A 13,691-nucleotide genomic window follows, 5' to 3' on the forward strand; every position below is an offset into this window, starting at 1 on the left:
TAGGGCAACTATTTAATGCATCACATAAGGAACGAGCTCTTCAAGTCACATTGTCAGAAAACTTTCCCACGGATCATGCTTAAATTATGGGTTTTTTATCATGCTCATTGTGACAAATTATTTTTTAATTGTTATGATTTAGTTCATGTGCATATGAAGAGAGATATGGGTAATGTGCATTGCAAGAGATCATTGCAAGACGTGACTGAAATATGCCTGAGATTTTTTAATATCTAGAAAATCATTTGAAGTAAGCTTGTTTGTTTATGAATGACAATGTATTTTAACCATTTATTACCTAGTAAACGATCCTAATTAAAGGGGTCAGATAATATATTCAGGGTAGATTATAGTTTTTGAAAGTGTAGTGTGTCTGTCTGCAGATTGGAGTGCATGGTATTTGCCCCCAAGGTACTCTCCAAACTTTTATAAAAGAACTTATTTTGTTTGTTTGCCTTTCTTATATAGTGGAAACTGCGTATAGTGCAGTATAGTATGTGTTTTGTCATTTAACATGAGTTGCTTGCAAATAGAAGGGACCTTCAGCATTTATAAGCTCCTACAATGGAGAGAAGTACTAGTGCTGGAAGTCTGCAGAATTTATAAGCTTGTACAGCTCCATAGGAATATTGTTGAGAATTGCAACTTGAATTTTATTTCAAATAAGGGTGGAATTTCATTGCAAGTTCCTTTATCATCAGGTTTCGCTGATTAAAACAACTGTTTCTACTTGCTGTACCATGAAAGCTTTCCTCTTAAAACTGATATGGCTTCCTTTGAGAAATGATGCTGCTGGATACGTCTAATTGTCTCGAAGTGTTCACTCATTATTCAATTAGAAATGGCATGAAGTAGCACTGATAGTTTTAACAATCCATTGTTGAAAGTGAGCCTTTTGATTATTTTTTGGTGATGTCAGTGAAGAATTTGCATATGTATCCAAGGCCAGAGAATACACGTACCGCAATACTATTTGGATAGCCACCATGCTGTTCAGTGCTGATTTTAAATTTGCATATTTTTTTGATTGTGTGTTTCAGAAACTAACTAATATGCCAAACAAATCCTTTGAGATTCCAAAGAAGTCAGAAGCAGGAAACCTAATTAAAAATAAATAGGCTTGCAAGGATTAGATTTTTATCAGTAAATGTTAATAAATGTTGATTTCAGCTCACACACACAAACTGATGAAAAATATTTCCTTTGATGATTGAAATTTCGAGACAGGGAAATTAAGAAAAATGCTACTTTTGAGAGCTTATTAGAGTTTGACTTAACGACTATATACTTTGTTTATTTTGATATACAAATTATCCACATAATATTTAACCATTATAAATCTTTTATTTTTTTGAATCTCAACATCTACTGTCCTTTAAATAATGGTCTGATGCCCCCTGATTTCCCACAACTGAAAATTTAAATCAATAAAAATTGAAAAAAGATTGCTTAAAATAACTGATATTATCCATCAAAACTATATAAAGAATTTTGCCAAGCCTAAAACCAAATGAAGATGTGCAAACACATACTAACCTGCTAATTTATTGGTCCCAAGGTCCCTAGTTTTAGGCTGCTGCTCAGTGTTTCCAAATAACGTTTGATGTATTGCCAGCATGAATTCACTCCCTGTCATTACTTCAGGAATATTAGATGTAGGCTAAATTTTTCAGAACTCCATGTTCAAAAAGAGTCTTAAGTGTCTGAAGGCTTTTTGGCTTTCAATGAGACTCAGGCTACTAAGTGCCTAAGTCACTTTTGAAACTGGGATTTCAACTCTTGAGTCACTTAAGCATTTTTGTGTCAGAGGGGTAGCCGTGTTAGTCTGGATCTGTAAAAGCAGCAGAGTCCTGTGGCACCTTATATACTAACAGACGTTTTGGAGCACGAGATTTCGTGGGTGAATACCCACTTCGTCAATGCATGTAGTGGAAATTTCCAGGGATAGGTGTATATATATGCAAGCAAGAAGCAAGCTAGAGATAACGAGGTTAGTTCAATCAGAGAAGATGGGGCCCTGTTCTAGCAGATGAGGTGTGAAAAACCAAGGGAGGAGAAACTGGTTCTGTAATTGGCAAGCCATTCACAGTCTTTGTTTAATCCTGAGCTGAATATGGCAAGGCCATCACGAGTCTTTGTTAAAGTATCCCTGAGCTGAGTGTGTGTGAAATTTGCATATGTAACCTAGAAGCTCAGACCAGTTATTCTCTGTATGAAGTACTGGTTCCCTGAAGTGTTTTTTTTTTTTTTTTTGGCGCCCAGCAGGGAGGATCTGGCTCAAGCCACCACATTAGGTCTGCTATAACGTGATGACCAGGGGAGGTTTGAACGTGTTCCCGGCTACAGGTTTTTGTATATTACCTATCTTCTTCCGAGGAGATGTCCCTGGTGGGTGCTGTATTCGGCACCCACTTAAGGTGGTCGGTGCGCACGCCACCAGCGCACTGTGAAACAGCTCTACGGCTTTCAATACAGCATGTATCTCCTGATTACTAGTTCATCGTTATGCCAATGCCGGCCTTTAGATCGAAGATTATTTTATTTCTTGGCAGTCAACACTGAACTCCTACACTGGGATACGCCCTTACGCAAGTCTTAGCAATAGCGGAGAAATGGAAGCTACCAGATAACAACACGTGTGGTCGAGGGTCTCGTACAAACGTCGGCCCTGAGAATGCACGCGCATGTACTGCTCATCAACCTGGTATCTTTCTGGACCTAATTCATTAGCAACTCCTTTTCTTATCCACGATGGGCAGTAATATGACGTACGAGCGAAACGTGCCTCGGCCGCGCCTACAGCTTCACTAGGGAAGGGACCCTGGACAAGAATCAGAACTAGTCTCACAGTGATGAGACTTTTACAAGGGTGAGCTCGTCCTCCCTACGGCCCGCCCGCTTATCGAATTCGTTACTCCACTTCAGGCTGACTCAGCGAGTCAGTTGCATCATGGCTAGCCTCATAGGTCACAGAGTCACATGTGCGCCCATTTGTATGCCATGATACTCCTGTGATGTGCGAGATCTTCTCGCTCGCGCTAACTTTTGCTGCCATGCACGCAATTTATCTGCGTTGCCAGAGAAGGGGCAGGGCTCAGTCGTTGGTCCATCTCTCCCGAACGTTCTTCTAGTCCAAGAGATGGAGATATCGGCACCACTTCGCTGCTGGGTTGAGATGTCGTTTCCTGTCCACTGGTGTACAATCCGTGGACCCTCGCATTGCCGATGAGTGTGATCCCCGGATTACATGGACCCAAATTTCCAATCTGACACCAGTTGTAGGCTGATAACGCAGCGCGCAGTTGTAGGGCCAATCAGTTCCAGTGTGCCTCGGGGCTTTTATTTCCAGTAGCTTCCCCACGGATCTGCCCTACACCTGGACAGGACCATTTAAGCCGACAGACTCTCACATGAAGCACTGAGGCGTAGGGGATCTACCTCCCCGTTCTGAGGAAGGGTCCTAGACCGTCCCAGCTTCGGCCATAACGCCGTCGACTTGCTTGACCCGTGAACGGGAGCCCCATTTGAGACTTAGCCCCCTATGGCTCCCACTACCTCCTGCATGTACTTACCCTGGAGCAACGGACACTGGTTCCGGGCCAACTGAATTATGACATAATTCAGTTGCATGGACCTACAGTGTCCGGGATATGGTATTCCCTGAGAAGCTAAACTTGATCTATATGAACCAGTATTAGCATACATGGCCCTCCAATTAATGTTGTCCTTTTTCACACTCGTAATAGAAAGATGTAACGGTCCATACTTTGACCTCCCCCAGGGCACCCGCAACGTCTGGCCATAGGGCTAAAAGCCCCCTATAAGAGCTGGGTGCCAGCAGTTGCTCCTCCTCCAGCACTGGCATAAAACCGACGGCCTTCAGCTTCCATACGCAGGCCACAGGGCGACCGAACCCAGCTGTACAGATGGTGGTCCACGGCCACTCTCCTGGCACACCAAAAGTCGCCCCCATGCGTCAGCGCCCCAATTCAAAAAGGTAGGAGGGTATGTCAGACATTAAAGCATTATGATATTTTTAGGCTCCCATAATTCTCGGGACCGGTTTAGAATGGTTCCGACTGCAAGGTGTGTGTCCCTTTAGTCTGTGTCTCTGGTAAATGTCTCTCGTGGCATACTAATGATGTAGGCCGATGCTTTCTACCCATGATCTTCAACTGGGTCTCTATGCTTTCGTCAGTCTTACACAAAGCACTTTCCCAAGCCCTGACTAAATAAGTTAACAATAACCAGCTCAGGTAGATCGAGTCTAAACCGATATAGTGAATCTCACTTGCGACCTCAGTCATTATCATTGTCACTAACTTCCAGCCTTATAGGTATATTGAAGTAGCAGCTCCGACATGTACGTGGTGCTCTCTAGACCCCATGATACGCCTCCTTAATTGTATTCTCACGCTACAGATGCTTGAATCGCTCTCTCATTCTATATCGATCTGGCATATATCGACGTGGTCCGTGCCTGTACACTCCAGTTCACTCATTAGTACTTCTGCTATATTAAGGAAGCAATGACCACTGATATCCCGGCCGCATAGTATAGCCGGCGTGTGCTGTCCCAGGCACCGCATTCTGTCTATCCTTCTGCCACTCACTAGAGTCATAACATCTCTTTATACACGTCTTACCTTTCTTCTCATGGCTCTCTCCCTCTGCCTGATAGTAAAGCGTTTTCTTATCTTTAGAAAGCCTGTTTGTGACTTGTACTTTAAACTCTTCTCGATTCATTCCTTAAGTGACTAGGATAAAACAGCAAGATGGGAGTCACAGGGGAATAGAATAATTCCTCTGCTGCTCCGAGCGCCCGACCCTTACCCTCTGTTTCCCCCTCCTCTCAGTCTCACGTGTTTCTGGACAAGACATGCGGTATTTGCATCTGTGGTCACTACTTTGGTGCGCCGTTTCTGGTATCTTGCGCGGCCGCCACTCTCCTCAACTCTGCTACCGCGACATTGAGCAAGTCCGCTATCCTACTTGTTTACCACCAGAGTTTCACTGAGAAGGGGTGCGCAAACTCCGTTATACTCCACATGTTAATCTAACAGACTACTACCGCTCCATGCGTGAGTATCTTCCACCCTAGTACTTGTCTCGTGTTAAATCTCATACCAACCCTTTGAGCCCTTCTAGCCACCTGCTCCTTGTGCACCTCTCCAATGAAACAGCCCTTTGGTGGCCATTACACTCCGCCAGAGGTGAGGCGGCTGGCAGATGCAGCCTCTTGTGGCGAATCCACCATGTCCCTCTTCTTCAGGGACAGAGTTGTTCTGCGTTTGACACCCATAGAAAATTCTTCTCCAGAAGTTCATGCCCTTTTGCAACCCGTTCAGCTGAATCATACCAGTTACTAATTCTCCCGAAACAAATCGCAAACCTCCTGAGGCCACGCTGCACATCAACACCTTATGTGCGGTAAGCGGCCTCTACGATCTTTTTATCTGGACAGACAACTACATACTACGAGCTCGCAAACACTGCGTACTTATCTCTTGATAGCGCAGGCCCCTTCCGAGTCTTTAGGCTGCTCATGCGTACCGTCCATCGTGCCACGCTGAGCCTCGCAGATACATCCCGAGTGCAACACTCATCATGTTATCAGATAGTGAACATTACACCTCCAGCATCGATCCGAGGACAGCATTCCCACTGCAATCTGGTATACTACCTCTGGACTGAGCCTCCTACGCAAGTACTCCCTGTTCAGAACACGGTAGGGCTGCGCCACCTGGTCCCCACCATACATTCATTATCACTATGCCCTTACCAAGGCTTCCCTCTCTGAACACATCCGAATAGCAGGCGCAGTATTGCTACGCATTACCTGCCAGATCGAAGTCCCTACCTCCTTGAGATACAACTGCTTTGAAGTCACTAAAGTGGGCACCCACAGAGACATCTTTCGAAGAAGAAGAGAGGAGTTACTCACCTTGTGCAGTAACTGACGTTCTTCGAGATGATGCCTTGTGGGTGCCACTACCCACCTCCTCCCTCTACTCGAAGCTGGGTAGCCTCCGTTGTATGAGAAGAACTGGGTACTGGCCGTGCAGTCTCTAGTAACACACTCAGAATGGTGACAGGTTCTAAGCATCGCTGAGCGTGGGTACTGCTGCAACTCTCCGATCAAAGGCGCAGGGGCGCACCGACACCTAAAGTGGAGCACCACAGGTAACGCTCATCTGAATAACGTAGTTACTGCACAAGGGAGTAACCTCCTCTTCTTTTAATATCTGATTTGCTGTCCATTTTTCCTTTTCCATAAGACATAGATACTAGAGACTGTCCAGTTTGGCCGATGTACATAGCAGAGGGGCATTGCTGGCATATGATGGCGTAGATTACATTGGTGGACGTGCAGGTGAATGAACCGGTGATGGTGTGGCTGATCTGGTTAGGTCCTGTGATGGCGTCGCTGGTATAGATATGTGGGTAGAGTTAGCATCTCAGGCATTGGCACTCACTGAAGGACTGTCTGGATATGTGGACTCTCTACTCAGACCCTATGCCACCAGCACTCTCAGCTATCTCCGTGACACCACTCGTTTCCTGAGGAAACTACAATACATTGGTGACCTTCCAGAAAACACTATCCTAGCCACCATGGATGTAGAGGCGCTCTACACAAACATCCCACACGCAGATGGAATACAAGCTGTCAGGAACAGTATCCCTGATGATGCCACAGCACAACTGGTTGCTGAGCTCTGTGCCTTAATCCTCACACACAGTTATTTCAAATTTGATGACAATATATACCTCCAGATCAGTGGCACCGCTATGGGCACCCGCATGGCCCCACAATATGCCAACATTTTTATGGCCGACCTGGAACAGCGCTTCCTCAGCTCTTGTCCACTCACGCCCCTTCTTTACTTACGCTGCATTGATGACATCTTCATCATCTGGACCCATGCGAAGGAGACTCTGGAAAATTTCCACCACGATTTCAACAGCTTCCACTGCACTATCAACTTCAGCCTGGACCAATCTACACGGGAGGTCCACTTCCTAGACACCACGGTGCAAATAAGTGATGGTCACATTAACATCACTCTATACCGAAAACCTACCGACCGCTATCCTACCTTCATGCCTCCAGCTTTCATTCCGGGCACACCACACGATCCATTGTCTACAGCCAAGCACTGAGGTACAACCGCATCTGCTCTAACTCCTCAGAGACCAACACCTACAAAATCTCCACCAAGAATTCTCAAAACTACAATACCCGCATGAGGAAATAAGGAAACAGATCAACAGAGTCAGACGTGTACCCAGAAGCCTCCTACTGCAAGACAAACCCAAGAAAGAAACCAACAGGACTCCACTGGCCATCACGTACAGTCCTCAGCTAAAACCCCTCCAACACATCATCAGGGATCTACAACCCATCCTGGACAATGACCCCCCACTTTTACAGGCCTTCGGTGGCAGGCCAATCCTCGCCCACAGACAGCCTGCTAACCTGAAACGTATTGTCACCAGTAACTGCACACCGCACCATAGTAGCTCTAGCTCAGGAACCAAACCATGCAACAAACCTCGATGCCAACTCTGCCCACATATCTACACCAGCAATGCCATCACAGGACCTAACCAGATCAGCGATACCATCACCGGTTCATTCACCTGCACGTCCACCAATGTAATCTATGCCATCATATGCCAGCAATGCCCCTCTGCTATGTACATCGGCCAAACTGGACAGTCTCTACAGAAAAGGATAAATGGACACAAATCAGATATTAAGAATGGTAATATACAAAAACCTGTAGGGGAACCACTTCAACCTCCCTGGCCACACTATAGCAGACCTTAAGGTGGCCCTCCTGCAGCAAAAAAACTTCAGGACCAGACTTCAAAGAGAAACTGCTGAGCTTCAGTTCATCTGCAAACTTGATACCATCAGCTCAGGATTAAACGCAGACTGTGAATGGCTTGCCAACTACAAAACCAGTTTCTTCTCCCTTGGTTTTCACACCTCAACTGCTAGAACAGGGCCCCATCTTCTCTGATTGAACTAACCTCGTTATCTCTAGCCTGCTTCTTGCTTGCATATATATACCTGTCCCTGGAAATTTCCACTACATGCATCTGAGGAAGTAGGTATTCACCTACAAAAGCTCATGCTCCAGAATGTCTGTTAGTCTATAAGGTGCTACAGGACTCCTTGTTGCTTTTAGGCATTTTTGGAAATGTTACCTGTAATCCTTTAAAGGCTCTAATGTATGTTTTAGATATTAAAGATGCTCTATAATTAAAAACAGCAGCAAGAAAGAGGCCTCCTGCTCCCTACCATTCTTCATTATGTAAATTTTTTTCATTGTGTTTCCATACATCTGAAGACGTCGGTTTTTTACCCACGAAAGCTTATGCCCAATAAATCAGTTAGTCTTTACGGTGTCACCAGACTTCTCGTTCTTTTTGTGGGCACAGACTAACACATCTACCCCTCTGATACTTCATTATGTAAAAACACCAACAACTACACCTACAGAAAAACCACCATCAGCATGAAGTCCTAGCACTTGGCATATTTTGGCCTGTATTGCTAGTACTAGTGGTGAGCTGGAGCTGGTTTGCAAGAAGCGGTTGTTAAATTTATAAACCGGTGTAGAACTGGCTGCTAAAGGGGTGGGCGGGTGGACAAACTCTGGTCCACGGGCCACATCTGGCCTGCGGGACCATCCTGTCCAGCCTGCCTGAGCTCCCAGCTGGGGAAGCTCCCCCGACCCCTCTCCAGCTTCCCTCCCCTCCTCTCAGAGCCATAGTGTGCGGAGCTCTGCAGCTCCTCCTGCTTTGAGTGGCATGGTAAGGGGCTGGGAGAAGGGGTTGGCAAGGCTGCCCGGGGGCGGGGAGGGCGCAAGTTGGGCAATTTACTCCTTTGTTAAGGCCTTGCAGGGGCCCCCATGAGAATCTCTGAGGCTCCCCGCGGGCCCCGCCTCTGTCTTCCCCCCTCCCTCAGAACTCCCCCCCCCGAACCTCTGCCCCATCCACCCCACCCTCACTCCCTGCCCCTTATCCAGCAACCCCCCTCCTCTTCTATGCCGCTTACCCTTGCCTCCCCCCTCTCCCAGATCCTCAGTGCGCCACGTCCAGGAACGGCTCTGGATAGAGCTAAAGCGGCATGGCTCCAGCAGGGCCTGAGCTCCTCCTGCTCAGAGCCGGTGGTAAGGAGGCGGAGCTGCAAGCTCCAGGCCGACTGGCGGGAGCTCAGGCCCTGCTAGAGCCACACCGCTGAAGCGCTGTCCAGGGCTGCTCCAGGATGCAGCGCGCTGAGGCTCCGGGAGAGGGGGAAGGCGGGGGTAAGTGGTATGGTAAGGAGCTGGGGGGGTTGGATAAGGGGCAGGGAGTTCCGGGGACAGGGAGCTGGGGTAGGCGGGTGTTGGATGGGGCAGAGGTTCTGGCGGGGGGGAGCAGTCAGGGGATGGGGAATGGGGGGTTGGGTAGGCGTGGGAGTTCCGGGGTTCTGTTGGGATGGTGGTGGATGGGTCAGGGCAGTTGGGGGACAGGGAGCGTGGCGAATTGGGTAAGGGGGTGGAGTATTATGGCTCCAGGAGTTTGTGTTCTAGCATTCATTCAAATATATGAAATATAGCTTAATTACTTTTAGAAATAAAAGCACTGTGTGCCCATTTCCTCCCTTTTTAAAAAATAGCAACCTTTTTATCAAAAACAGAGCTAGAATGTCAGCCTAGCCAGGATTACTTGGACACTTTGAAGAGACTGAAGGATACATTGAATGAATTGGAAAGTAAAGTCCAATCCATCATGAGTGCTGTGAGTGACCCGAGTAAGGCTGAGAGAGCCTTGCAGCAGACAAAGGTAAGTTTATTTTCACTTTTGCATCTAGAAACTTGGCTGTCTTGATAATTTACTTACCCAAAAAAAGCATTAATGCAGCTGGCAGCTGCTTTTTCCCCATCCCACATCCCAATGTTTTAGCCATATTATCTGCGACTAGAGGTGCTTAGTGTACCCTAGCCAAATCCAGAGGGATAATTTAAACTTTTTTTCCCTGCATCATCTTGGAATTTCAGCTGAGTAAGGGGTGTATCTTTTTTTTTAATCCTAAACCATGAAGTAGTATAGCTGTGGGCTATTGAAAGACCTGTCTTTCAGGCTGCTTTTCAGAAGCAGAGTACTGACCCTTTGGTACTATGGAGAGAGAATTGCTTTAAAACATCTGTAGCTAGAAAGAAGTGAGACTTCACTTTATATACGTGCAATAGTAAGTAGATATCTTTGTCAAAAGCTGTTATATAAATGTACGAACCTCCCACTTCATTTATCTGTGTGTACGTACACACACACACACACACACACCCCTCCAAATAGTTAAATTAAAAAAAAAAAAAATCCCCATAAATTAACTGTTCTCCCCTCCTCACCCCTTTTCGTAACTACGCTGTGTAATGGAGAAACCTTTTTCTATGCATTAGTGTAGGAGTGGAGGGATGAAGCTAGAGGAACGCTGCTGAAGACTAATCACTGGTTATTTTTTTTCCTTTTTTGGGTTTTTCTTTTTTTGGAGCGGGGGTTAGTTGGGGATGTTAATGTCCTAGTAAGTGAGGCTATCAGTGCGTTACTTTATAGACAGCCGATTACGATATGGCAGGAATTCTGTAGCTTGATCTTCTGATGCTGCTATATAATTTAAAGATGGCAGAAGTTTTTAGTACATGAGCTGTTGGGAATCACGAACGTCACTTTTTTTTAGTCTCTGGGGATCTGTCTGACTGGACTTCTGTTTTAAGAATTCCACTCCACCTCTGTGACTAATTGACCCAAAGGGACATACTGTGCAGATGTATGATAGTGTAAGAATGACACACATGAGAGTTATAGAGGAGGGCAACAAAGATTTCAGAGTGATGCTGAGTAGGAGGAACCTGATTCTGTCTGCTCTCTTCCCTCACACTTACAAAGAGCCATAAGTGCTACCCATATGTACATTTTTTTCTGTTTTCTTCCTACAGACTGTATGTGAAACAATAGAAGACCAGAAACCCATAATAGATAAACTTGCTGCAGAAACAAGAGCTTTGGAAAAACATGCTTCCTCTGATATAGCAAAGATCTACAAGCAAGAGTTCAAGTGTATACATGAGCAGTGGGACAAGTTTTCTAAAGATGTTCACCTACTGGAGGAAATTGTCTCTAAACTGAGAATATTTGAGGTAAAGTGAAAAATATTTGGGTTTATATCCATTAAGAGTCCGTTTTCTTCTCCCTGTGCAAGCATGAATCCAGCTAATGTTTGACTTTGATATTTAAATATGTAATGGCCACAGATTTATGAAGAATATAAAAATCTTATCACAGGGAATGCTGAAGTATACTGTATTGTTCTCATGAGTCTCTCCATTTTAAAACCTCTGATGTACTTTTTGAAACTTTCTGATGTACAATTCTGATAGAATTGTTTTTACTTAAATAAAATAAATCCTCCTTTACACTCCGTTCCTGGAATGGCAAGGGTCAAGAGTATCATTAGGAATGTACTCCTGCTAGGTGCTGAGTGCCCTCAACTCTCCTTTATGTCCGTGGAAGCCGAGAGCATTCAGCATATCTCAGGGCTGTTAAGCACCTGACAGGGTACAGCAATAAATGCTTTGCTTTTCTGCGTCTGAAAAGTAAGAATCACATTTCTGGTCCTGAACCAGAGTCTCTTGGTGTTGTTTGTGTTAAGTGTAATACTGGATTGGCACAGTGCCTTCAAAGAGTAAGGGGAAAAGGAGAGTGATAGACAGGAATGGTTTTCCAGTTCCAAAAACTCATCTTTGAAATGTCAGGAAGGTGGGTAATGGTTGTTATGAATGATTAGCATTTACGGTATATGGTGCTTCATCCTTTTTAAAAACGTTATACAAACAATCCTCACCAACCAGCCCTCTGAGGCAGGAAAGGAAATATCCTCACTTTAGAATGGGAGGGATTGCTTGCTCTGTGTCGCACAGATTCATTGTGTCAAATGGATTTAAATTAACTTCTGGGTCGCAATCCCAGTCTCAGTTTATTAATCTGTGCTATCTTTATGGGGAGGCAAAAACATTAAAATTCAGTGCATCATAACTTGGTTTCAAAATATAGCTCAAAACATATAGTACTAACCATCATTTGTAATTATGAAGTGAAGAGTGTATGCCAATCAGAGCAGATTAAAAACCAGTCTGTCTGTTAATATGGAGTCATTAGTGTGTCTAATGTGATTAGTGTAATGCTTAAGCAGACATTTGAAATACATTTCAGATCTGGGCTTCCTCTTCCCTTTTTTTTTTTTTCTTTAAAATCTAGAAAATAAAAAACGTGTGTCTGGGAGATCTACTCATCTATCCCTCATTAGACCATTTATGGTAGTTCCAGATTCTGAATATAAAGTTTCCTTTACCACTGTTTTGCAGCTAGAAATTGCTCACAAGGGAGATGCTGAGCTCTCAAATTGAACTTCTGTCTGAATTATATTTCCGCTTCAAGAATCTGCCTTATTTGGAGATTTTTTTTATATGCATTAAACATCTTTGAATACATTGAATTATCTCTATATTCTCTCCCATTTGAAGAATATATGTTTTATACAGTCCACATATATGCAGATTTTCTTATTGAACCTCATTTTTTGGGGGCATAAGATTCAGAGGAAGGGGAGAGGGGAAATCAGTGTGTGTGTGGGTGTTTTAGTTTTCCTCTTCTGATGCCACTACTTTTGGGGTGGGGGCAGGGGGTAGAATGTACATTTTACTTGGAGAACGCATGCAAGCTTAAAGAAATTATGATCTGGACAAGGATGTAACAGGGTGTTTCGTTCCAGGGACTGCTGAGCCTCTGGCTAAGTCAGTGCTGATTACAGGTTGAGCTTCATCATAGCAGGATCAGGAAATTCCCTATAAATGGCAGCAAGTGGCTGCCATTAGCTGAGGAATGCTCAGGCAACATAAGTCAGAGGAGCTAGCTTGCAGTAGCGAGAAAGATTTGACTCTTGCTGAGACATTGAACTGTGCCGAGCTCTGGGGGAAAAGGAGTTAGCCCCGTAATCGAGGGGAGAGAGATGCTGAACTGGGGTTGGGGCCTGGAGGGCCCTTGTGTACCTGAGGACTGAATAAAATGGACCTCAGGCTAGGAATGTTTTAATTTCTTTTGGACTGTCTTGATTTTGAGGACCCATGTGAAGGAGACTACAGGAGCGGAGTACTGCAGACACACATCTGGACACAAGGGGGTGCTTGGGTGGTGGCCAACCCTGGTACTAAGAACTCGTCAAGTGGAGACCTACATTTGTCTATGTTGAAGCTGTTAATTGTGTGGCTAATTTTAAATGTGCTAAGTGATGGAATTTCAGCCAAAATCTTCGGTGATTCTTTTAAGAGGTTTAGCTTGATGTTAAGCCTACAGTTGTCCTTTCTTAATCTCACCCCATTCTTCCTAGTTGTATTGCCCTTCATCATGCTAAATAACTCCTCTTCTTCCATGTGTTCACATCATTCAAATACTAGTAGACTTACAATGATTCCCTCTTAGTTCTCAGTTTGCTGAGCTATATATCCTTAACTTTTTAAATATTACCTCAGCTCCTCATTCAGTTTTGCAGTTCTTTTCAAAAGTCTTTAATTTCTTGTCATTGCAATATCTTTCTTGTAACTAGTTGCACATCAAATTCAACATTTTACTGCAGTCAT

At 44.7% G+C, this 13,691-nt stretch overlaps 1 protein-coding gene across 1 annotated transcript in view; it reads left to right on the plus strand.

The window, feature by feature from the left end:
• UTRN (utrophin) overlaps positions 1 to 13,691 on the plus strand; it is a 615,035-nt gene that overhangs the window by 182,110 nt on the left and 419,234 nt on the right. Inside the window, 2 exon segments of the mRNA XM_075064018.1 lie at positions 9,695 to 9,840; positions 10,995 to 11,195. Of these exon segments, the coding sequence (XP_074920119.1) occupies positions 9,695 to 9,840; positions 10,995 to 11,195 (347 nt within the window).

Source organism: Chelonoidis abingdonii, chromosome 3, assembly GCF_003597395.2.
Source record: "Chelonoidis abingdonii isolate Lonesome George chromosome 3, CheloAbing_2.0, whole genome shotgun sequence".
In the NCBI taxonomy this organism is placed as follows: Eukaryota; Metazoa; Chordata; order Testudines; family Testudinidae; genus Chelonoidis; species Chelonoidis abingdonii.